The sequence below is a fragment of the Aulonocara sp. 'chitande type north' Nkhata Bay genome, linkage group LG19 (genome assembly GCF_057382095.1).
Source record: "Aulonocara sp. 'chitande type north' Nkhata Bay isolate Kocher_YH1m ecotype deep benthic linkage group LG19, A_spYH_male_GT1.1, whole genome shotgun sequence".
Lineage (NCBI taxonomy): Eukaryota > Metazoa > Chordata > Actinopteri > Cichliformes > Cichlidae > Aulonocara > Aulonocara sp. 'chitande type north' Nkhata Bay.
In genome coordinates this window covers 30,333,462-30,358,537 of record NC_141362.1, presented here as the reverse complement: position 1 = coordinate 30,358,537, position 25,076 = coordinate 30,333,462, and the positions used below count along the sequence as shown (strand labels likewise).

At 40.9% G+C, this 25,076-nt stretch overlaps 2 protein-coding genes across 3 annotated transcripts; one reads left to right on the top strand and one right to left on the bottom strand.

The window, feature by feature from the left end:
- Window positions 1-4: 4 nt before the first annotated feature.
- coq6 (coenzyme Q6 monooxygenase) lies at window positions 5-14,397 on the bottom strand. 2 transcript variants are annotated; one of them, XM_086274131.1, is made up of 12 exons: window positions 13,618-14,397; window positions 13,171-13,305; window positions 10,800-10,858; window positions 8,938-9,064; window positions 7,632-7,762; window positions 7,439-7,546; window positions 6,298-6,360; window positions 6,094-6,201; window positions 1,504-1,706; window positions 1,193-1,308; window positions 696-862; window positions 5-139 (listed from the first exon to the last, which is right to left on the bottom strand). In XM_086274131.1, the coding sequence occupies exons 1-12, from the start codon at window positions 13,802-13,804 to the stop codon at window positions 110-112; spliced, it is 1,434 nt and encodes a 477-aa protein (XP_086130257.1). In that variant the 5' UTR covers window positions 13,805-14,397; the 3' UTR covers window positions 5-109. The 2 variants fall into 2 exon arrangements, with proteins under 2 accessions (XP_086130257.1, XP_086130258.1); XM_086274132.1 differs by lacking the exon at window positions 13,618-14,397 and adding an exon at window positions 13,391-13,520.
- Window positions 13,659-23,895, top strand: fam161b (FAM161 centrosomal protein B). The gene is made up of 9 exons (XM_086274129.1): window positions 13,659-14,251; window positions 15,376-15,577; window positions 15,663-16,135; window positions 16,825-17,135; window positions 20,855-20,973; window positions 22,669-22,836; window positions 22,947-23,046; window positions 23,124-23,263; window positions 23,514-23,895. The coding sequence occupies exons 2-9, from the start codon at window positions 15,378-15,380 to the stop codon at window positions 23,593-23,595; spliced, it is 1,593 nt and encodes a 530-aa protein (XP_086130255.1). The 5' UTR covers window positions 13,659-14,251; window positions 15,376-15,377; the 3' UTR covers window positions 23,596-23,895.
- Window positions 23,896-25,076: the final 1,181 nt, after the last annotated feature.

Here is a 25,076-nt window from a genome sequence, read left to right as displayed (position 1 = left end):
AGGCAAAGAGAAAAATAAAATTTTTATTATTTTATTGTATTTTTACATTACAACATTTAGAGCTGAAAGTCGCTGGAGATCCACAAACGGCCGCTGCATGAGAGACGCATCATTTGCTCGCAAATGCCACGATTTGCTCCTGTGAAGTGAAAACAGACATGAACTTAAAAACTCTCCAACCCTCTGTTTCATGCTCAGAAAAAGCCTGTTATAAGCGAGCGGCACTGCAAACTCTCTACACAAGAACTGTAAAGCAGTGAACTCACAGCATTTAATGTGGAAAAAAAGAAAGTGACTTTAACTTTGTGCCTCTGCAGCGAGATGCCTTTACAACCCGTTACAGTTGTGTTGGTTTGAATCGCTTAGTATGGAATAAAGCCATTTCACATGAGTGGTCGGTAATAAAAGGGGTGTGAAAACACAAGCCACTGTCCGCTGCCTCAGGACCAGCCGTGCACCCCACCCACACACTTTTGGTAACACTAAATTTGAGGCTAAACTTAGATGCCATAGTAGTAGGTTGAGAACCAGTAAAATTATAGATGCTGCTAAAGTAAAGCTCCGTGTAATCAGAAAAGTGGGCGGAAGGTGGGGTCAAGGTGGAGGCGGGGTTTGTGCTTGACAGGTGGTTGATGTTATCTGAGCGATTTCCAGGTTCGCTAACATCTAAAACTAGAACAGACGGAGAGGCTTACTTTCAGCGTTGGGAGCATGTTGGTGGCCTGCAGACCGAAGGTGCGTAGGAGAACCACAGGCGCGGCGTTGGTGGAGTACAGCCGCTTCATGAGGTCGATGGCAGCCATCATAGGCAGATTATGCCGCTGACGTTCGGTTTCATATTCTAGCAGGTGCTGAATTGCTCCTGCACAAACACACGTGAACCGGGAGGTTAAAAAACTGAGAATAAATTCTAAGCCGAATAAGTCCGTCATGTGTTTTCTACATTAGCTCAAAGCACTGGCGCTACGTTAACTTTAGAACATCACATACCAGCATTTTTGTGTTTTTTCTATGAAAAGCGACTACATAGAGCTCCAGGAAAGAATGGGAAAAAAATAAAACATCAAATGAATGTTGCCGGAAAAGCTGATGCTTTTTATAGTTCACATCGACGGCGTGCGTTTGAGCTGGGGCAATGGAAAAGAGCTTAGTGAAAACCGCCGTGCTATGTCTGTTTAGAGTTCTCACTGACCCAGGTCTTTCCCGTTAAAGGCCGCCTGACTTAGGATCTGCGTGAGGCAGGCCACATCACCAAATCCCAGGTTAACTCCCTGACCAGCCAGAGGATGGACACGATGGGCCGCATCCCTGAAATAGAAACAAAAGACGAGTTGAGTAGTTCTAGACAGTACAAGTTCAAATCACCATCCCTTTATTAGCTGACTAAGCAAACAGTTAAAAGCTTTAAAGAGCAATTTTTTTCCAGGACCTTGTAATACACATTCTCCTTTATAAAAGGCATTAACATGCTTGAGCTGTTACTTTTAGTTTTTATTATCTTACCCAATGAGTGCAACTCTGTGTCTGATGTACTCAGATGCATGGCCCATTCCGAGCGGGAACATGACCCGTGACTTTGGGCCGATCCCCGCCACACTCGGGGGAAGCTGTCGAGGTGAACCTGCGGACGGCATGATGGCTGACAGAGCGCCTCGAAACAGCGAGCCAGCCGTCTCAATTAGGTCCGACTGGTTCTCATTACTCCACTGCCAGCGAGCAGACAGACAGGAAAGAAGACAAGAGAATGAAAAGCAGCCAGAAAAGAGAGAAAACAGACACCGTCCCCTTAGTGGACAAAGAAATTAGCTGACACAGGAGCAAAGCTGAACTCCAGGCCAGCGAAAGGGCTTTCTTTTTTCCCCCCCCTCCCTAACTAACTGGTTTGGCAAGGCTTCGGGAGCTGGGCTAATTAAAAGAAGATGACGGTCAGGCTATGGAGTTGAATTAGCTCTGTTTGAAAAACATTCCATGCAGTAATGGTCGACACTGGGAGACCACAGGTTTAATTAGCAAACCAGGCCTAAAACCAAACGTGACTCAACCGTGGTGACCCCGTCCATAAGCAGGCCCAGTAAAAATAGCCAGCTTGGGAAAAAGGAGTTTCTCCAAACAGAAAAAATAGAAAGGTGCATCATTCCTGCAATGAAATATTAGCATTGTGTATACTTTGGGCTAAACAATGACCGTATTGTTTGCGTGAGCCACTTAAAACTGCTCATCGTGGAAGTGTATGGAGAACCTTGTGCCACATATGGCACACTGCATACAAATACAGACACTTTGCAAAATCTTACTGACAGACAGGCACTCAGACCAGGAGTGACATGTTTAGCCGCATGTTCTCCTTAAATTGCTGGCTGTCTGAGTGGTGTCCCAGAAACGATGTGGGCTTCATAGATAATTGGCAAACCTTCTGGAGGAAACCTGGTCTTGTTAGGAGAGACGGCATCCATCCCACTTTGGATGGAGCAGCTCTCATTTCTAGAAATATGGACAAATTTATTAAACCCCCCAAAATATGACTATCCAGAGTTGGGACCAGGAAGCAGAGTTGCAGTCTTACACGCTTCTCTGCAGCTTCTCTCCTCCTGCTACCCCCCCAAAAACCCATCTCCATAGAGACTGTGTCAGCTTCCAAAAAGACAAAAAACAAACTAAAAACCAGCAACAAACAACTTAAACATAAACAATCACAAAGAAAGAACAATACAGTATCCACATCTGAACCAAAGAGTAAAACAGTGAAATGTGGATTATTAAATATTAGGTCTCTCTCCTCCAAGTCTCTGTTAGTACATGACTTAATAATTGATCAACAAATTGATTTACTCTGCCTTACAGAAACCTGGTTGCAGCAGGATGATTATGTTAGTTTAAATGAATCAACACCCCCGAGCCATTCTAACTACCAGAAACCTCGAAGCACAGGCCGAGGGGGCGGTGTGGCAGCAATTTTTCACACCAGCCTATTAATTAATGAAAGACCAAGACAGACTTTTAATTCATTTGAAAGCCTGATGCTTAACATTGTCCACCCCAGCTGTGAAACTCAGAAACCAGTCTTACTTGTTATCATCTATCGTCCACCTGGGCCTTACACAGAGTTTCTGTCTGATTTCTCAGACTTTATATCTAATTTAGTTCTGAGCTCAGATAAAATAATTATTGTGGGTGATTTTAACATCCATGTAGATGCTAAAAATGACAGCCTCAACATGGCATTTAATCTGTTATTAGACTCAATTGGTTTCTCTCAAAATGTAAAAGAACCCACCCACCACTTTAATCACACCCTAGATCTTGTTTTAACATATGGCATCGAACCTGAACATTTAACAGTGTTTCCTGAAAACCCTCTCCTGTCTGATCATTTCCTGATAACATTTACTTTTACAATAATTGATTACACAGCGGTGAAGAGTAGACTTTATCAAAGTAGATGTCTTTCTGAAAGCACTGTAACTAAGTTTAAGAATATAATCCACCCACTGTTATCATCTCCAATGCCCTGTACCAACACAGAGCAAAGCAGCTATCTGAACGCTACCCCAACAGAGGTCGATTATCTTGTTAATAATTTCACCTCCTCACTACGTACGACTCTGGATACTGTAGCTCCTGTGAAAACTAAGGCCTCAAATCAGAAGTACCTGACTCCGTGGTATAATTCTGAAACACGTACCCTAAAGCAGATGACTCGTAATCTGGAGAGGAAATGGCGTGTCACAAATCTAGAGGATCATCATTTAGCCTGGAGAAATAGTTTGCTGCTTTATAAGAAAGCCCTCCGCAAAGCCAGAACATCTTACTATTCATCACTGATTGAAGAAAATAAGAACAACCCTAGGTTTCTCTTCAGCACTGTAGCCAGGCTGACAAAAAGTCAGAGCTCTTTTGAGCCAACCATCCCTTTAACGTTAACTAGTAATGACTTCATGAACTTCTTCACAAATAAAATTTTTATCATTAGAGAAAAAATTACCAATAATCATCCCACAGATGTAATATTATCTACAGCTACTCTTAGTACCATTGATATTAAGTTAGACTCTCTTTCTCCAATTGATCTTTCTGAGTTAACTTCAATAATTACTTCCTCCAAACCATCAACGTGTCTTTTAGACCCCATTCCTACAAAACTGCTCAAAGAAGTCCTGCCATTAATTAATTCTTCGATCTTAAATATGATCAACCTATCTCTAATAATCGGCTATGTACCACAGGCCTTCAAGCTGGCTGTAGTTAAACCTTTACTCAAAAAGCCATCTCTAGACCCAGCAGTCTTAGCTAATTATAGGCCAATCTCCAACCTTCCTTTCATATCAAAAATCCTTGAAAGAGTAGTTGTCAAACAGCTAACAGATCATCTGCAGAGGAATGGCTTATTTGAAGAGTTTCAGTCAGGTTTCAGAGCTCAGCACAGCACAGAAACAGCTTTAGTGAAGGTTACAAATGATCTTCTTATGGCCTCTGACAGTGGACTCATCTCTGTGCTTGTCCTGCTAGACCTCAGTGCAGCGTTCGATACTGTTGATCATAATATCCTATTAGAGCGATTAGAACATGCTGTAGGTATTACAGGTACTGCACTGCAGTGGTTTGTATCATATCTATCTAATAGACTCCAATTTGTGCATGTAAATGGAGAGTCCTCTTCACACACTGAGGTTAATTATGGAGTTCCACAGGGTTCAGTGCTAGGACCAATTCTGTTTACATTATACATGCTTCCCTTAGGCAGTATCATTAGAAGACATAGCATACATTTTCACTGCTATGCAGATGACACCCAGCTCTATCTGTCCATGAAGCCAGATAACACACACCAATTAGTTAAACTGCAGGAATGTCTTAAAGACATAAAGACCTGGATGGCCGCTAACTTTCTGCTTCTTAATTCAGATAAAACTGAGGTTATTGTACTCGGCCCTGAAAATCTTAGAAATATGGTATCTAATCAGATTCTTACTCTGGATGGCATTACCTTGGCCTCCAGTAACGCGGTGAGGAACCTTGGAGTCATTTTTGACCAGGACATGTCCTTCAACGCACATATTAAACAAATATGTAAGACTGCTTTCTTCCATTTGCGCAACATCTCTAAAATTAGAAATATCCTGTCTCAGAGTGACACTGAAAAACTAGTTCATGCATTTATTACTTCCAGGCTGGACTACTGTAATTCATTATTATCAGGATGTCCAAAAAACTCACTGAAAAGCCTTCAGCTAATCCAAAATGCTGCAGCAAGAGTCCTGACAGGGACTAGAAAGAGAGAGCATATTTCTCCTGTTTTGGCTTCCCTTCACTGGCTTCCTGTTAAATCCAGAATTGAATTCAAAATCCTGCTCCTCACATACAAGGTCTTAAATAATCAGGCCCCATCTTATCTTAATGACCTTGTAGTACCATATCACCCTATTAGAGCGCTCCGCTCTCGCTCTGCAGGCCTACTTGTTGTTCCTAGAGTATTTAAAAGTAGAATGGGAGGGAGAGCCTTCAGTTTTCAGGCCCCTCTTCTGTGGAACCAGCTTCCAGTTTGGATTCGGGAGACAGACACTATCTCTACTTTTAAGATTAGGCTTAAAACTTTCCTTTTTTCTAAAGCATATAGTTAGGGCTGGACCAGGTGACCCTGAATCCTCCCTTTGTTATGCTGCAATAGATGTAGGCTGCCGGGGGATTCCCATGATGCATTGAGTTTTTCCTTTCCAGTCACCTTTCTCACTCACTATGTATTAATAGACCTCTCTGCATTGAATCATATCTGTTATTAACCTCTGTCTCTCTTCCACAGCATGTCTTTATCCTGTCTTCCTTCTCTCACCCCAACCGGTCGCAGCAGATGGCCGCCCCTCCCTGAGCCTGGTTCTGCCGGAGGTTTCTTCCTGTTAAAAGGGAGTTTTTCCTTCCCACTGTCGCCAAAGTGCTTGCTCATAGGGGGTCATATGATTGTTGGGTTTTTCTCTGTATCTATGAAGCGCCTTGAGGCGACTTTTGTTGTGATTTGGCGCTATATAAATAAAATTGAATTGAAAATTGAATTGAATTGTAAATACGACATTGGCAGTTTATGTATGAACCGAGACTTACAAAGGCAGAGTTGATGGCGTCAACAAAGCGCTCCTCATCCAGCTCGAGGAGCTCCTCTGCGAGTGAATGGCTGGTTGACCACACGAGAGAGCTGTGTGTGTCGGACAGCTGCATAGGAACAAAACGCAACAGCTGAAGTTTCATTAAATGCTCCTGTGACAGAATGAAAATACTGCAGCAGCAAAAAAAAAATCCAGATATTACCGGTAACATTGCAATGGGTCCTGTTGGGAGGAACCTCTGCCATGCGACATTGTTCTCCGTGGGCTGTCCGACACATAAATTAAAACGTATTAAACAGCTGCATTGTTTTGTACAGCTATATTTGAATATCATAAACTGTGCATAAAAACAATATCATAAAGGTCGGGTGTATTGTTCTCCGACTGCTGACAGATGTGACATTAAAATTACTATTATAACAAAATCATTGAGCAAATCTACCAAGGAATTTACAATAAGGTTTGCTTAAATATTTAGGAGACTTATGCTCATTTCCAGCTCAATATTTTTTATTTTTGGACTATAGTAGAGTAGCTTTGCATGATTCACACTTCAGAGTACTTGGCCTTCACACAACCCCTCAGTTCACTCTCTGCCTGAGTGTTTAGAGCAGCTGCAAGGTTTAATATGAGCATCTGTTACTCTAACAGTATATATGTACATATACACCCACCAGCCACATTGTTAGGTACACCTGTTAGACTACTCATTAGCACAAATATCTAATCAGCCAATCACAGGGCAGCAGCTCAGTGTCTTTAGGCACGTGGACATGATTGAGACGACCTGGTGAAGTTCAAAGCGAGCATCAGAATAGGATAAAAGGTGTTTTAAGTGACTTTGCTCTGAATGTGGTATGTTTGTTGGTGCCAGACTGGCTGGTCTGAGTATTTCAGAAACTGCTGATCTGCTGGGAATTTCCAACACAAGCATCTTTACAGAGATCAGGCTGAAAAAGAGAAAATATCCACTGAGTGCCAGTTCTCTGTGTCAAAATGCCTGGTTGAGGAGAATGGTCAGACAGCTTTAAACTAATAGGAATGCAACTGTGCCTCAAATTTTTATTATTTAATTATCCTTTATTTATCCGGGTAAAAGTCTCGTTGAGATTACAAACTCTTTTTCAAGAGAGACGTGGCTAAGAGAGCAGAAGAAGAAAAAAACGTTCATTTCAACCAAATTATGCAGAAGACCATCTCTGAAAAGGTAACACATCGAATATTGAAGCTATTGAGGACCTAATAAAACGTCCCTTGAATGTACATATGAGACATAAAATAAGAACAAAACAAAAGAGCCTTCAAATTACGAGGATTTACATTGTGTAAATAGTAACGCTCACCTCTGATAGGTGCAGTGCAGCAACCACAGCAGACTGGTCATAATTCCACTTGACTGTGGGTATTCCTAATTCCCGCCTCACCATTGAGTTCAGTCCATCTGCACCAATCTGCAAAACAGATGAGTGGGAGGAAATTAATGGATTAAAAATGACACAACAACAACCACAGATTGCGTGATAAAATTAAACTGACCAGCAGCTTAGTCTGAAGAGTCTCTCCGTTAGCCAGCGTGACGCACACCCATGGGATGTAGTCTGTTTCCTGGGAAGGCATGGGCCATGTGTATTTCACCACCTTGGACCTGTACTTCACTTGTACATTTTCTAATAAAGCACCAGATAAACACACACAAAAATGGTGACTACTGTTCAAAGAAAAGAAAAACTGTGTTTCTCAAAAGAAATGAGCAGCTGGTGTGACTTTCTCACAAGAAAGAGATCAATCTTGGTCCTGTGAATATATCATCATCAGACACTTTTTCCTTTAAGGAAAGAAAGGATGGTTTTTGCCTGCAGCAAAAGCAGTGGAAGATCTATAAACCACCTCATAAAACACCACTGGTTTTCCTCGGTGGCATATAGAAGCTGCCAAAGTTCACATTTGACAGTCCTCTTAATGGTCTTGGCACGCCGCATTGCACTGACTAATAGTGTTTCTCTACAAGCACACCAATCCACACTTCAGACACGCTGCCAGCTTGTTAGATTTTGCACTAAAACTGCTCCTCATCCTAAAATATCCACAGCTGGACATCGCAAAACATGTAAGGATCCAGATCGTATTCTGGCTCACGCTGACTTGGAGTGGTACCCATCCACAGACCAGTTTCTGCAACACTAAAGTCAAAAATTGGTTTTTTTTTCAGTGACTGGTGAGCAGGGCTTACATTGAAAACAGCTGGTGAGGAGTAGATTTTTCGAGTACATGTGCATCTTGAGCATAACAATCCCAAATGCTAAAAATGAGACAGCTGGTGGCACATGAGGCACAAACGTGATGTAACCGCACGCCCCTTTTGTTTGGCGCACAACGCCGAAAAGTGTTTATAAATATGCCACTTTAACTGTGGAGCACATAGCAGAGCTCAGTTTTATTTGTGAACCTCACAAAAGTTGGGACGCTGTCAAAGGCAATGCGGCGCTATACCCCGTCAGCGATTTAGCGTCTTGAGAGGTGGCACAGCCCGGGAGCACATGGCGGCTTTAAATAGGTCACTGGACCATTTCACGTGTCCTCGCAGGGTGCTGGAGCACTGGCAGTGAGGTTTAGATTGAAATTGCATGAAAAACAAGGATGGCTCCAAGAGCTTGTCTTTAAAAACAGTCACAGGGACAGAGAGAGAGAGTACAAATAAACAAAACCTGGGGACGGGATGGAATAAAAGTGGTGGCTTTAGCTGCCCGAGTCTGGCAGCAGGGAGATGGAATAGAAATCAAACTACTGTGTGTTTGTGTGTGTTCTGGGTGGGGGATGCTTCATGTTTTAATCATAATCTTACCAGACAGACTGTCCAGCTGTCTAGTGAGCGCGGCCACGACCAGGTCGTTCTCCACGATGTACGCCATCTCGTCCTCCACGTTCTCCTTATCGAATGTGATCAGGGCATCTGAGCAGGCATCCCAAACCTAAATGAGAGACTCATTACGCCTGCGGTCTACAAGTCTATCCTTAAACGCATCTCCGTTTCCTATATATAGTAAGCAGAGAAATGGCGCTTCGCTTAGGCTGAACACATCAAAGTTGTTAACTGCCGCCGAAGGACGGCACAGCCTACATGCATCAAATGCACAGCGGCAAGTGTCACGGGCAGCGCTCTGTGGGGACAGCTGACTTCAGCTTTAATGGAGCTCTGTGAGGCGCAGGACCAAATAATATTTTTGTGATGTGGATTTTTTTTCTCTCTCTCAAACACTTTCTGGGAAACACAAATAACAAATGTCATGTTTGAGAACATTACAGAGTGAGAGTCAATATTTATCTGCGACCAAAAGTGGCAGAGTGAGATATAGTTTTAGGCTACTGTAATTCTAACCCTGAAAGCACCGCTTTAGCTAAACGGGATTTTGGGGGGGGGGTTGAAAAGTGTTTGTACAAGGTTGATCCTTTCCTGGATGACAGAACCCGTCATTCTGCAGTAATATGCTGCTGCGCTACTTTTTTCCAACTTGCCATAAAGTAGGAAGATATACCCATGAGAAAACCACTAATGGCAGTGAGTTTGCAGCTTGTGATAAGTGGTTGGGAAGAAAGATTTACTGAGACCAGCCCAAAAATTGTTTTGGTTTTGTTTAATGCAGGGTGAAATGATGCAGCTCCGGGGCAGAGTGAGTTCCTACTTCTTTTGCAAGACTTAAACAAGATGCGTGAATAAAAATTTAAAGGGAAAATGCACGCTGGGGGGGGGGGGTAACGCCTCGTTAGCAAAAAGAGACAAAGGAAGAAAAAGAAACAAACGGTTTGCTTGTGTTTCAAATCTAAACCCTCGTCGCCTACTTTAATGCAGGGAAAGCCTGCTTTCTACAGTTGACCTGCAGAACATACTTTCCAGTGCTATGACTGGGATGTATATGACTGAAATTCAGTGGGCAAACAAGCCAAAACAGTGGTAGCAGAGTGAAGGTATAATGGGTGAGGTACACTACCATAATCACTGTGAGGCACTGCATGATGACATCTTAGGCCCAGAGAGAAACCCTGCGGTCGAGTGTTTGGTACATACCGACCACATCTTACAAGAGGGACCGAGGCTGCACCCACAGCTGTAAAGCGGGCTCGACTTTGCAGCAAACAACCACTCTCCTAATCTTTCATCTTCTTCCCGTTGTTCACATGAATCTTCATAATTAGAGGATTTTTTTGGGGGGGTATACCAATTTGAAAATGTCAAAATAATGTATTCCTCATAGGAAACATAGTTTTAATAAATAGAACTAGCATGGTCAGAGAGCCATCCTGTACTTTTAAATATGCCTTGTGTTCTTTGATGTTTTGGGGTGCTATAGATTGCACGGTGATACCGAAGGGGCATAAACTGCACAAAGGAATGAAGGAAATGCATGTCACGCGAAACCACCGCTTGGCATTTTAATGGGAACAATTACATTGAGTATTGTGTTGCTTGGTTATTAAGAATGACTGAGCGGAGGCTGAGCGTCACAGATTTTTCTCTCCACAAATTGCACAGTGTCGAGATTGATGGATGACAGAAATACATCCAGTATGCCAGTAAATTACAAAGTCTGGAGGACGTGAGAAGGAAAAGCCGAACGGTGCAACAGGACGACTCGGGGAGATGCGCCGTGTTAAAGAAGGCTCAAGGTATACTCACAGTTAACAATGTTAACTTTAAGATTGACCTACCTGCATCTTTTTATAGGGCTTGAACCTCATCTTTGTGATGTGCTCCCATGCTCCGATACCTGACAAAAGAAAGAGGTCAGATTGGACAAATGTGGTTTGTGAAGTCATTCAGAGATCCACAGATGACTCACACAGACTGATTCAGGGAAGTTTGGATTTTTCTGCGCCTCAGTGTTTTTCTCTGCACGTTTCAGAGCAATTAACAGTAATGGGAAAAAAAAGTATGTGTGTGGATAAATAATCATAGTCATACTTTGGAAGTAAATATAACAAAAATGAATGCACATGTTTGCATAATGTGCAGAATGTTGTGACTAGGGTTAAGGACTGACACTTTTGGCAGCTCCAGGATCAACAATCAGGTGCAGATGTTGGATTATGGGTGCATTTTTCCTTTGTTCAGGAGTATTAATTAAAGTAGAGGCATCAAACATAACATTATAAAGTGCTTAAAGGATGGCACAGATCATTCATTGAGCTCTCATCAGTCACTGTTTGTTTTTAGTAACCTTTTAATTTTTTGTGCAGGTGTCAGTTGCGGCCAATGATGTCAAAGCCAAACTTGACGTCTCACATTTACCCTTTCAAATCGCACCGCCGCATTCAACATTTTTATTGACACTACAGTCAAAATAAAAGTCTGTGATTGGAGAGGAAAAGTTTATTAATGGATCACTGTGACTGAAAACACAAATAAGATATGTGAAGGGCTTAATTTGAGATGCTAAGACAAACTTTAGGGTTTGTCTCTGGCATCTGCAAAAATAATGTTTATCACACATGCTCATACACTGGACTGCATAGTCTACCAGGCAGACAGGTAGGAGGTTGGCATGTGTAGACCTCAACCTGGATAAATACGGTTTAACTTACAGACATGTCACATATTGAAAGAAAAACTAACAAACTACCTTAATAAGCTGTTGGACCACATTAAATCTAGAACATCTTAAATGCAGCTTTTGACTGATTCTAAAAAAGAAAGTCACTGGAAATTTACTGCAGGGGTGAAACACCATACTTTCAAAACATATACCCTCATTCAGTGTTTTGATGACAGTGGCTGAGCATGCTGCCTAACACGCTAGTCTAAAATCTTCCATAGGTGTGTAATTAAGCTGAGATTTTGTGGCCGCAAAGCCCACATTATATTATTTATGTCAATGCCATCTTCACTAAGCAATTCAGTGACCCTTCCTGCCCTATGGGTGGCGGCATTGTCATTCTGGAAGAAACAACTCCACTGGGACTAAAAACGCTTAGTTATAATAAAAAGGTGATCACTCAGAACAACTTTGCATTGATTTGCAGGGCCTCTTCCCTGGATGTGTGATTTGTGACATCCTAACACATATTATCCCCCAACCACCAGTCGATCGCAGCAGATGGCTGTCCCACCTCGAGCCTGGTTCTGCCAGAGGTTTCTTCCTGTTAAAAGGGTGTTTATTGTTCCCGCCATTGCCAAGTTCTTGCTCATAGTGGGTCGCTTGATTGTTGGGGGATTGTTTCTCCAGAAGGTTTACAAGGTGGTAGTGAAACCTGCTATGATGTATGATTTGGAAATGGTGGCGAAAAAATAGGTAGCTGAACTAGAGGTGATAGCGCTGAAGATGTTAAGATTTCTATTGGTAGTGATCTGGATGGACAGGATCAGAATTGATTATATCAGAGAGACAGCTAAGGTTGAGCGGTCTGGAGACAAAGTTAGACAGGCAAGGATGTTTTGGATAGGTGAAAACCATTAATAGAGGAACTCCCAGGCAGAAGAAAAAAAAGAAAGATCACAAAAATGATTCATGGATGTAGTGTAGTAGGACATGCAGAGGGTTGCTGTGACAAAAACGGATGTTAGGAATAGGGTGGGATGCTGCCACGACCCCTAAAGGGACCAGTCGAAAGAAGAAGAAAAAGTTCTGATGACCACCTTCAGCTATTTTTAATGGATTCAAGACCTGAAGTGGTAATTTAGGACAAAGACTATGTTTAAAAAACAAGCCCATCAAGCCCAACTGCAATTACAGTGTCAAATCCCTGACTCTCCTTTTCCTTGGCTTTTGACTTCTTTAAGCTCAGGAGACATATTTAAACTGCAGTTTGGGCTGGACCAAACCTCACATTCTTAGCTGTACTACAGGGAAAAAAAACACTGCTAGGAAAAACCTCAGGTGATCCATTACAAAAGGAACAACTGTGGTTAAATACGATCCCTGCTAAAAATGGGTGACCAGCCAGTGTCTGATCCCTGGCTTACCTTGTGGGAGCCATTTAGTAGTCAAGGACAACAAACTTGTCACAGAAAGGAAATTACTCAGGATTATATTTTGCTGCATTTTTCAAGCAGATTATGTTCAGATTTGGTTGTATACTGTACCACTGAGAAGTGTGGCGGAGCCTGGACTGATGGAGCTAACTCTGGTGCTATAGGTGTCCGGGACTTTGTCCATTAGTTTCTTGTTGCCGGCTTCAAGCAGCAGAATCTTCTTACCCTCCAAGTTTGGATCCAAACCTGTGGATGGAAAGTAAATGCATACAATATATAATATAGTTTAAATATGAGAGCACATGTGTAAGATTAAACATGTGTAATGAACCTGCAATTGGATTCGTTGTCCTGTGAAACGGATGCAATCATTTGATTTAGAGCTCTGACTGCATGTTTTAATACTCCAGCACATTTTAGAGATATCTTTTCCAGTATAGTAGAAAGTGACATTCCCTCTCTGTGAGAGAAAGAGTGCACTGCTACTTTGCACACCAACTTTAATCTGGATTTGGACAAGTTAACAGCAAAGTCTTGCAACACTAGTCGAGCACTCACCCAAGGAACATGCCATTGCAGATCCAACCATCCCTCCCCCGGATATAATTATATCATAAACATCATTCCCGTGATCTGCACATACTAATCCTCGCCTGGTGATTTTTATAGCAGATAAATGCTTTTCTGTTACAAAACACCGGCTGAGTCCGTTTAAGGCCAGCGACGCCCTCGTGAGCTTCTGCATGTTTCAGTCTGTCTTCGCATGAGAGAGAAGCCTCTGGATAAACAAAGGAAACAGTCCTGGGTCGGGCTTTGAAGAGTGTCATACAACAATTAAAGAGACAGACGTTTCCCCTTGAATGTGTCCTTCTAAGACCAACTGCGACTCTTCTGTGACACAACAACCATGTTGTGTTGACAAACGCTGCAAGAGGAAGTACTTCCGGTTTTACGACCAATCACAGAAGGCAATTTCCGCGGGTGGCGTTTCTGCCTCTGACCACAAACAGCGCTAAAGCTACCAGCACTGACAACTGGCTAAAAACTCTAAAACCTCTCTTCTGGTGGGATACAAAGAACTGTACCAACTTCGGGAGTCATTAGCTAAACAAACAAACTGTACTGCAACTACTGAGCGCTTGGAGGAATCTTCGACGCCGTGAAATACTTGTTAAAACTCGTCTGCTCCCAGGTTGGCAGCTCATTAGTACTCTCAGGTTGATTTTTCTGTGATTATATTGGTATTTAACGGGAACTTAAGTAGCAGAAGATGAAAAGGAAGTTTGTTTGTATAGAAAAAAAAGTATAAATCTTATTTAAACAAGCGCTATTAATCCTAAACACATACAACCATGTCGATGTTCCGCTGAGAGCGTGGTTGCCATAGTGACCAATTTACACAGCTCATACGCTGAGAGCAGAGCGCATGTGCAATGTAGTCCGTGGATGCAGGAATTTTTATTTGCGTTGATTAGAGTTATTTGATTGTATTTTCCCCTTCTCAGTTTATAGTACGAACAAATCCTAATTCCCTTATTGTTTATTTCATGAATTTTGTGGGATTACTAAAAAGAAAGACCTTAGAGAAACGTGTTCAGCAGAGTTTTTTAGCAGCAAGAGAAATAGTTTTTAATTGCAATGAAGAAATACACATTGCTCTCATACACATTATTCACATACATATTGTTTACTATTTATGTAGTAATTTGTCTATGTGTAATGTGTAGCTGTCTCAGTACTTTTGTCCTTATAGTGTATCACATTATTTCAGTAAAGTATTTCACTTTTTTCCAACTAACCATCTTCCAGTTTGGGTTCAGGAGACAGACACACTAGGTACTAAGTCCTGTAGTGTTTTTTTGGTCTTGTTTGTGGTCTCTCTAGGTTCTATTCCCTTCTCTTCCCCCTCATCCATTAACCAGTCTTTGCAAATGTTGGCCCCTTCCTGTGTTTGGTTCTGCTGGATATCTTTCCCTGTTAAAAGAGAGTTTCTCCTCCCACCAGTGACCAAGTGCTTGCTCACAGGGGCTGATCTTATTGTTGGGGTTTTCTCTCTAATATTGAAAGGTCTTCACCTTACAGTATAAAACACCTTGAAACAAATATTGTTTTAAAGCGTGGCTGTACAAATAAAGTTGAATTGAATTTCCTGACAGTTGACATCTACTATGAGTCAATTATCAAAATGATTGTCATAGTTTTTATCAATAGACAAATAAAATATTAAATTAAGCATATCAGCTCCTAGTCAACATAGATATTCACAAGATTTAAAAAAATCTCTTTTTTCTCTTTTTTTTCTTTTCAATATCACAGGTATGAACGATAAGTTAAAGCTGGATACTTTGCTGGAGGATGGACTCCAATCAGAGTTAATGCTCCAGCTGCATCTTAAGGCTCTTAGAGAAGCCCTGAAACAGCAGCTGCAGGAGACAGAAAGGATACAGACGGAGGAGCTGGAAAAGAGGATTCAGCAGAACGCTCACCTGTCAGCTGATTCAAGTGAAAACCCAACAGAGTATGTTACCTCATATTATTATTTTATTTTTTTGCTTTCGTCCACTTAAAATTGACCTATTTCAAAGAGCTGTACTGTTTTACAGGATGACAAGATCTTCTTCAGAAATCCTAAACACTTCCCACAAACCCCTACAATCAGAGAGGCCCGACACCTCATCCTCTCCAGCCTGGTTATCTTTAACAGATGGGAAGCTTTGTTCTGTCAGGACTGAGCGGTTTCCTTTAGCTAAAACTTCACAGCTGATCAAAGAGGAGGAAGCCGAGGCTGAGTGTCAGAAGAAGTTCTCTGCTCTTCCTGTCCCCAGCCACATCATTCAGCCCATCTACCAGGACATGATGGAGCACAGAGAAAAGGAGAGGAAGGAGGCCCATGAACAGAGGAAGCAGTTCTTGCTTTCCATTCAAAAGCCTTTCAGCTTCCTGCAGAGAGAAAAGGAGAAAAGGGAGAAACTGCTTGCGAGGTTAAACCAAGTCGAGCAAGATATGAAAAACGGTGTTCGAGTTAGAAAACCATCTCCGAAAGAAATAAAAGACTCCCCAGACCCTGAGACAAAAGGTTGGTTTTCCTTTTCTGACTTGGTTTGGTTTTATGAACAGATGAATTAGAAAGGGTACTTAGTATTCATGTAACTGGGCTGTGGTCTTTGGAACCAGGTAAAGCATTCCTGTGACTTCTTGTCTTAGGCTGCATATAAGTAAGTTTTAAACAGCCAGAGTAATTACTATAAAAACTTGAACTGGCAAAATTCTGAGATCAAATAATGAATTAAGACCAAAATCATGAAGAAATAGTAATGAAGCCCACAAATCTGAAAGAAGCCATGCTACACTTTAATAAACATTAGACATTGTGAATTTTTTAAGGAATCAAATTGAATTAAAATCCCCAAATTTAGTGTAAAAACCCTTTAACACAGTGGTGTCTAATGTTTTCTTTTTCTTTTGACATTCATGTAAAACCTAGTTGATTCAGATAAGTTTTGAGTAGTTTGTTAGCAGCATTTGATAGAACACCACAAAAGTAGCAGTGCTTATGTGCGAAGCTGTTCGAAAGTGAAGATTTTCTTTGTCCTCACTGGAAGCAAACTGGGTGATTGGCTGATTTTGATCTGTGTTTCTTCAAACTTTCATTAAGAGTTTTTAAATGGAAGATTTCAACTGTTATTGTATCATATTTGTGCATGCATACAGTATACTCCAGGCAGTGAATTGGCTACAGTGTATACCCTGTCTAACTTTATTTAGACCAGGAGGAAGTCTGCAGGAAAGTCCACTCTCAGGCGACTGCGAGGGAGGAGAATCCTACTCGGAATGGCCCGAAACTTCGCACAGCAGAGCGCACCAGGAAAGAAAAGCTGAGATTTTTGGATGAGAAGCCTAGTTTCCATCCAAAAATCATTCACGAGATCCCTGATTTCAGCATGTTGCACAAGGCCTTGCAGACAGAGACGCTGAAGAAAATGCAGAGTAAAGATGTGACAAAGTGTCAGCCATTTGTCCTGAGAACTTCATCTCGCCCACCAAGGCAAAGCAGGACGAGTCCGGTACACTTGCAGGTAAAACATGTTCATTGCTTCTTATTGGTATTTATTTCTTTAGCTGCTTTTGGACTTCAGTTGTGATATTACGTGCTCGTTTTAGTTTATGTTCTCTGAACATTTATGTAGTAGAGTTCATGTTTTAACTCAGATTTTTAGAAATATTTTTATTAGCCAGGAAAGAAATCATATTAAACTCAGTTTTAATGGACAATCTCTGTATTGAACCAGATGCACATTTCAGAAGTTTTTTTGAAGTGTCTCACCCCTGCTCTGCTTCATGGATAGTTTGAGACTTATCCACCCACTTTTTTTTTTTCTATCAAATCAGTACCCTTCTCTTTTTCTTAAGGAGATTTGCTCTGAGCCACTTACCTTCTTTAAAGCCTCTACTGTTCAGGATGTTATTCTGTTTCATTTTAATCTGTTCTTCTTTGACTCTGCAGTTTTCGGCAGCTCTGCAATCCAACATATTCCCGTATTCACAGCACAGTGTTTATTTCACAAAATGTAACAAGGGAATCTGACCAGGTCACATTTTTGTTTCTGTGACTTTGAAAACAGCTTGTTTCATGAAATGAGATTTATTGTATGGTTTGAGGCCTTGTGTGTTATTTTTTTCGTGGCTTTGCAAACAAGTCTCCTCAGTTGTGGAATCGTATTGCTATTTTAAAATACCTTCAGCAATCCATCTTCAAAGAGGAATTATTCTTCTCGTGTTTCAAAGTTTTTCTGACTCATGATTTGTAACCTTTAATTCAAGTCGTGCTTCTACAGAGCCGGATCTTTTTTTAATGAGACATACTTCACGAGAAGATGTATATATACACTACCAGTCAAAAGTTTGGACACACCTTCTCATTTAATGGTTTTCTTTATTTTAATGGCTGTTTACATTGTAGATTCTCACTGAAGGCATCAAAACTATGAATGAAAACATCCGTAATTATGTAATAAACAAAAAGTGTGAAGTAACTCAGCTGTTTTATATTTTAGATTCTTCAAAGTAATTGATTTGATTACTGCTTTGCACACTCTTGAAATTCTCTTGATGAGCATCATGAGGTCGTCACCTGAAATGGTTTTCCAACAGGCTTAAAGGACTTCCCAGAGATGCTGAGCACTTGTTGGCCCTTTTGCCTTCACTTTGCCATCCCTCTCATTCGAAACCATCTCTATTGGGTTTAGGTCAGGTGACTAATCTATCAATCTATCCTTCTTGGTCAAATAGCCCTTACACAGCCTGGAGGTGTATTCGGGGTCATTGTCCTGTTGAAAAATAAATGATGGTCCAACTAAACTGGATGGCATGTCACTGCAGGATGCTGTGGTAGCCGTGTTAGTTCACTGCCTTCAATTTTGAATAAATCCCCAACTCTGTCACCAGCAAACCACCCTCACACCAACACACCTCCTCCTCCATGCTTCATGGTGGGAACCATGCATGCACCAAAGATCTCAAATTTGGACTCATCAGACCAAAACACAGATTTCCACTGCTCTTTTTCAGAATCTTTTGCAATTTTCTGGACTGACTGACCTTTAGTTCTTAAAGTAATGATGGACTGTCGTTTCTTTTTACTTAGCTGATTGGTTCTTGCCATAATATGAATTCTAACAGTTGTCAAATAGGGCTGTCATCTGTGTACCAACCTGACTTCTGCACAACACAACTGATGGTCCCAACCTCATTAGAAGGCAAGAAAGTCCACAAATGAACCCTGAGAAGGCACATCTGTGAAGTGAAAACCATTTCAGGTGACTCCATCATGATGCTCATTGGGAGAAGGCAGCACTGTCAACAAAGCAAAGGGTGGCATGCAAAGACATGTTTAGAGTTATTTATCAGTTTTTCATTTGCTACATAGTTCCATATATCTTGCCTCACATATTTGATGTCTTCAGTGAGACTCTGCAATGTAGAGAGTAGTAAAAATGAAGAAAAACATTGCATGAGAAGTTGTGTCCAAACTTTTGACTGGTAGTGTATGTTCACTGAAATTTGTCTGGGCGGATGATTCACATGAGAGCATTAAAGGCTAAAAATAATTATACCAGTAATTAGGTAAGAATAACAGTAATTTTCTCTAATCCAAACTTTGTGATCAGTGAAAGTTTCGTCACGTCTTCCTTTCATGTGTCTTGTGGCTTTTGTAATTATCCAATTACCACAGTTCTGTTTTATGACGCTTGTCAGAAAGGTTAAGGCAGATTTTTAAATATTTTACTGACGTTGCAAATATCTACTGTACATTTAGCTTAACTGTTACCATATGTCTAGAATAATCACATGTAATTGTACTAAATTACCTTTTACTGTGTGATATTTCCGGAAGATCCTTTAGGATTTTTGTAAGTGATATGAAATTATTCCTGAAGCTGTTATTGCCATTAATCTTTTTATTTTTATTTTTCTGTAACTGTTTAGTAAGAGGTTCTGGAAGCGGTTGTTCTCACAGTAATTGTAGTTACACATAAAAACTAAACTACCAGTTTACACTTGTTGATGGCAAATGATGGTCTTCCTTAGTTCATTTAATCTCGCATTAAAATGTCAGTCATTGTTTTAGTTAGGCTTGGACTCTAATATATGGAAATATACACTCATTGCCCACTTTGTTAGGCACACATATTAGACTGCTTGTCAGTATAAATATTAAAGCCACATTTGCCATCACATGGCAGTAATTCAGTGCATTTAAACATATATAGACATGGGCAAGATAGCCTGAAGTTCAAATCAAGCATCTGAATAGAGAAGAAAGGTGATTTAAGTGACTTTGAACGTGGCATGGTTGTTTTTGCCACACAGGCTGGTTTGAATATTTCAGAAACTGCTGATCTACTAGGATATTCCTACACAACTATCTAGAGGTTTTACAGAGAGTGGCCTGAACAAAAGAAGATATCCAGTGAGCCACAGTTCTCTGTGTGAAAATGACTTGTTGATGCCAGAGGTCAGAGGAGGATGGCCAGACTACTTTGAGCTGATAGGAAGGGTTGAAGAGCATCTCTGAATGCACAACACATTAAACCTTGAAGGCGATGATACTGAGGCCAAGAATATAGCCTAGAGAACATGAAAGCATGAATCCATCTTGCCTTGTGTCAACAGTTTAGCCTGCTGGTGGTGTAGCAGTGTGGGGAATATTTTCTGGTCAAACTCTGGGCAACCTTAGTAACAAATGAGCATCATCGTTTAAACTTCACAGCCTGCCTGAGTATTGTTGCTGACCCTGTCCATCCTGTTATGACCAGAGTGGTTTCTTTACATGACAATGAGTTCACCTCCAATCACCAGAGCTCAGTCCAATAGAACACCTTTGTTTTGCAGTGCAACGGGAGGTTTGCATCATAGATGTGCAGCGGATAAATCTGAAGCAGCTGTGTGATGCTATCATGTCTCGTGTCAATATGGATCAACATTTTTTAGAAATGTTTCCAGCACCTTGTTGAATCTCTGCCATGATTAATTGAGTCCGTTCTGAGGATGAAAAACGAGTTCCAACCCAGTGCTGATAAAGTGTCCGTTGTGTCAACAGTGATACATTTTCAAAAAACATTTGAACTAATGAAGCTAGTCATGCTATGTTTGATGGAGAAAAGCTATTACATTTGCTCTCACACACATCTTTATGCTACTATTTTCTTCATGTTATTCAAATTCTTGAAAAAATGCCACATGATGGCCAACAGTTTGGTTTTGATTTCAGTTTTTTTTGTCTCTTCATCCACAGGCACCAAAAATGAGTAATCTCAGTAGAAGCAAGTCACTCGGGGCTTTAACGTTAATATCCACTGACACACTGCCCACATACATCACAGACGCTGTGAGGAAGCGCTCATTGGCCATCAGGTGAGTTGGAATATTTATGGATGACAGCAGATCTTGTCTCAGTGTATCCTAAAAGGAAAAAAAAGACTTCATTATTGACGTATTCATGTGCAATAAATTTGTTTTTTCAGTAAGGATAAATGAGATTAATGAGGCTAATCTGTCCTTCAGTTAGTAATGCTGGTGTTCACTCCGGTGCTATTAAGCTTTTAACAATATAATGTCAGACACTTTGAAATAACCAAATAGAAAGTGGTTTGAGTTACATAATAACCGTGTAATCAGTATACACCACATTAATATACGGAGCTGATAGAAACACTATTTAAGTCTCAGGCCGTGTGTATGAAAAAATAGCCTATTTTGATATAATCTGTTGTCTATGAGATTAATGGAGGATTTTTGGAGCTGTTCAGTGAAAAGCCCTTTACTTACTTTCGCTAATGTCATGGTAAGCTGTGTGGCAGGCTAGGTTAGGACCCAAATGCAGGACTCAGAAACCAAAAGCTTAACTTCATAAATCTTTATTGCTGGAAAATACAAATGAAAACTAAGCACATGAACGCTGAAAGAAAGAAACAAAAGATGAACTAAACATGACAACAAACAACTAGAACCTGGAGCTTATGCAAGAACACACAGCAAGTGTGGAGAACGCGACAGCTAACAGAAGGTGACTGAGGACTTAAAAACACAGGCAGGATAACGGGAGGATTTGCAACAAGCGGGAGACACAGCTGGACCTAATCTGACATGACGAGACAAAGAAAAGGAAAACTCAATACACTGAACACGGAACAAAGATTATCAAAATAAAAGAGGAAGCGTGACAAATGTGTAGACGAAGATACGCGAGCGTCACAGTGTGACTGGGGGGAATGAAAACAGAGACAAGACTAAGAAAACACAGGATGAGACTAGACACTGAGGGAGACAGAATATAATCCCAAAGAACTGAAGGAAAACAGAAACACACCCCAAACATGTTGAAAGAATAACTAAGAACCTAAGAGCTACAACCTAACAGAAACAAAATGATCAAAAGAGAGCACTAAAGTACAAGAAAACCAAACATAGATCACTCAAAGAGAATAACTCAACTATTACAACCAAAACAGAACGCTCCAAAGCATAAACCCTGGATCACTGACAGCTAAGACCTGATTTAGACATCTCTATGTAAGTGCCCGACATCGTTGCTGGCACTTATGCTGGGACCTTTATGGGTCTCCACTCTTAGCTGTGGTCAGTTTGTTTGGGGAGGACAAACGTATATGTCCCTCTAGTTTTTCCACTTCTTTGTGCATTCCCTCACATCCATTCCGATTTCTGCAGTCTTCCTCCAGGAGTTTGTGACATTTGTGAGTCCTTGTGTTGATGCTTCAATTATTGTTCCTCATAGTGGGACAGTGATCGTTATTCTCTCTGGGATAAATTGAAAAACTTTGGCGGAAAAGTAGCTGGAAGTGCACCAGAGGACCCGAGGGTGCTGAACAGGACAGTCACAGTTGATCTGATGTGTACTGATGTTCACCTTCTGGGGAGGTGAACACCGGGTTGCTCTTAGAGTTTCAGAGTGGTTTATGATTACCACGTAGCTACGGTGACTCAGTAAGTCAGCATGGACCACTGGGGAAAAAATTAACTTGGCTCTATATAGTTTCAACACCTAAACCATGAAATGATCTGAAATGCAGACAATTTTTGCCTGAACAGAACATCAATGGAGATGAGGGATAGTCAGAATCAAGAGAGTTTGAACTGGTTGAGGAACTACCAAATGAGATCCCAAGCAATGAAGGAGAAAGTAACCCTCCATGCAAAGTTACTGGACCCACGCAGCAGCTTGAAAGAAGTGTATGACGAGAAACTACAGAACTATCGGTGAGTTCTGTATAAGTACGGCTATTTATTCTGCAGTTTTACATTTCATGTCACAAGAACCACACATGCCTGCTACAATAGTTAAAACTATCATCTCCTCTTACGTGAAGGGAGGCTGATCAACAAAGAATGAGGGATTACATGAGAGAATTACGGGAAATGAAGGCCCGAGTTAGTGAACGCCCTTATCTGTTTGAACAGGTGAAACAGGTAAGGAATGCCTGAACATTACTACATGCGTTAGGCGACATACGTTCAGGAATCTAAGTCTGAGTTTTCACTGGCAGAGAAATGCGAAAGCTCACGCAGAGCAGACATACAGAAGCAAACTGAAGAAAGCCGGGCTGAAGGAGCAGTTCATTGAAGAAAATGGAGACGGGCTCATATCCGAGGATGACCGCAGCACTGAAGACGACATTCGAAGCAGGTATGCAGCGTGAGAAATTGTAGCAAGTTTTGTTCATCCTGTGAGTAATACCACTGTGTCCGGTAAAAATATGAATAGCACTGCTGCTGGGAGAGCCAAGGACTTCATGTGGTTTGGTCATGTTGCATTACATAATTTTCTGAGCTTGCTCTACAGTCTTTAGAGAAAAAAAAAGACCATTTCCGTAGCCAAGTAAAAGTTCGATGTAATTACAATATAGTCATTTTCTAACCCAACATGTCTGATTTAGGGAAGAAAATGGAGGAGACGGGGAGAAAATTAAAGATGTGGGAGAGAAGAGCGTGAAGTCCAAAGGGGAAGAAATGCCATGATCAAAAAGGTTCAGGCGGCACAGAGTTTTGTGGCCTCGCCACTAGAAAACAACACCGTCCTCAAAAATGATTCATGTCGCTGCTGACTGTCCGCACCAAATGTTTGATAGTTTAAGATGAGCGGCTATAAATCACGAAATCGCAAAACAGCTGGAATTTGCAATCACAAATGGAAAAACTTTATAAAAATGTACATAAGTGATTGCTGTTGGTTTTACAACACTTTCCCCAAGGAATATGTAAGCTGTAGTTTTGAAGATGATGAGCATGTTGTTGCCAGAATAAATGGTTCAAAAATAAACTGAGAAAACCAGTTGAGCCCAGTTTGTCTGTAGCATTAATCAGTCTCCGTGTTAAAGAGACAATACTTAAATTTGCTTTAATGTAAATGCTTATATTCTAATGCTTACAGTTGCATTTTACTTTATTATTATTATTTTTTAATTCATGTTTTTACATGTTTCTAATGGCCCGTAAGAACACAGGGCATCTGACATTGGCTTTTCTTAGATTGTCGAGTTAAAGTTCCCAGTTATTTCTACAGCCACAGTGCCACCTAAATAAACAGTCCTTACCATGCATCTGCATTCACACAAACCATCTCAGTGGTCTGCCTGCACATCCACATCAAATACTCTTACACACTGGCCTCGCTGTATCTTGTGCTTTGACAGCTGACTGCCAGGAATTCGAGACATCGAGACATTTTTACTTACCAACCACATGGGAGCGTTTGAATATTTTTACAAGCATAATCAATGGAGATCAGTGCACGCCCTTATGGTTTTGTTGGCTGTTGTGCCGTGCTTTGGAGTCAGTGTAGTAAATTCACATTAGAAAATATTAAAATTCATTAAGTGGTATCACTAAGCATGGTTTAAAACATAACACTTAGATAGGAGTTAACATAGTCTATGCATCTAGCGTGCATATTTATGCTGCACGAACTGCATGCAGCCAGCTGAATATTACTACAGTGAGCTGTAGTAATATTCAGCTGGCTGTCTTCAGATTTAAATATATTTGCATAATTGCAGTAAAGATATACCATGGCGACGAGGCTCGTGACCTCTAAAATACTACATGGTGCTTTTTTCTTAGCAGCGTTGCCTCCACATTAGCCATGGAATCTTGATAAGTTTTCAAGATTTCCGTCTGATTAATTTGCTTTCTAACCTCTATCTAACTCAGACCCACAAACTGCCAAACAAGTCCAGGCCCTTTTGGACTCCTTATATGGTCAAGTTCCTGGGCCAGTGTGAAAGAAGGGGAGTCTTGTGTGATGTTTGATGGATGCATTGATTTAACGCAATTAATGAACAGGTACATTTTCTAAATACATCTTTATTTATTTTCCCACTACTAACTTATTAACATTTCTTTAAATGCTAGATTGAGCACTTGTATAAATTAATGTAACAGTTAATTAGTGTTTAATTGTTATTTCCTTAAGTGGGAGGAGCGACTACCTATTAGAGATG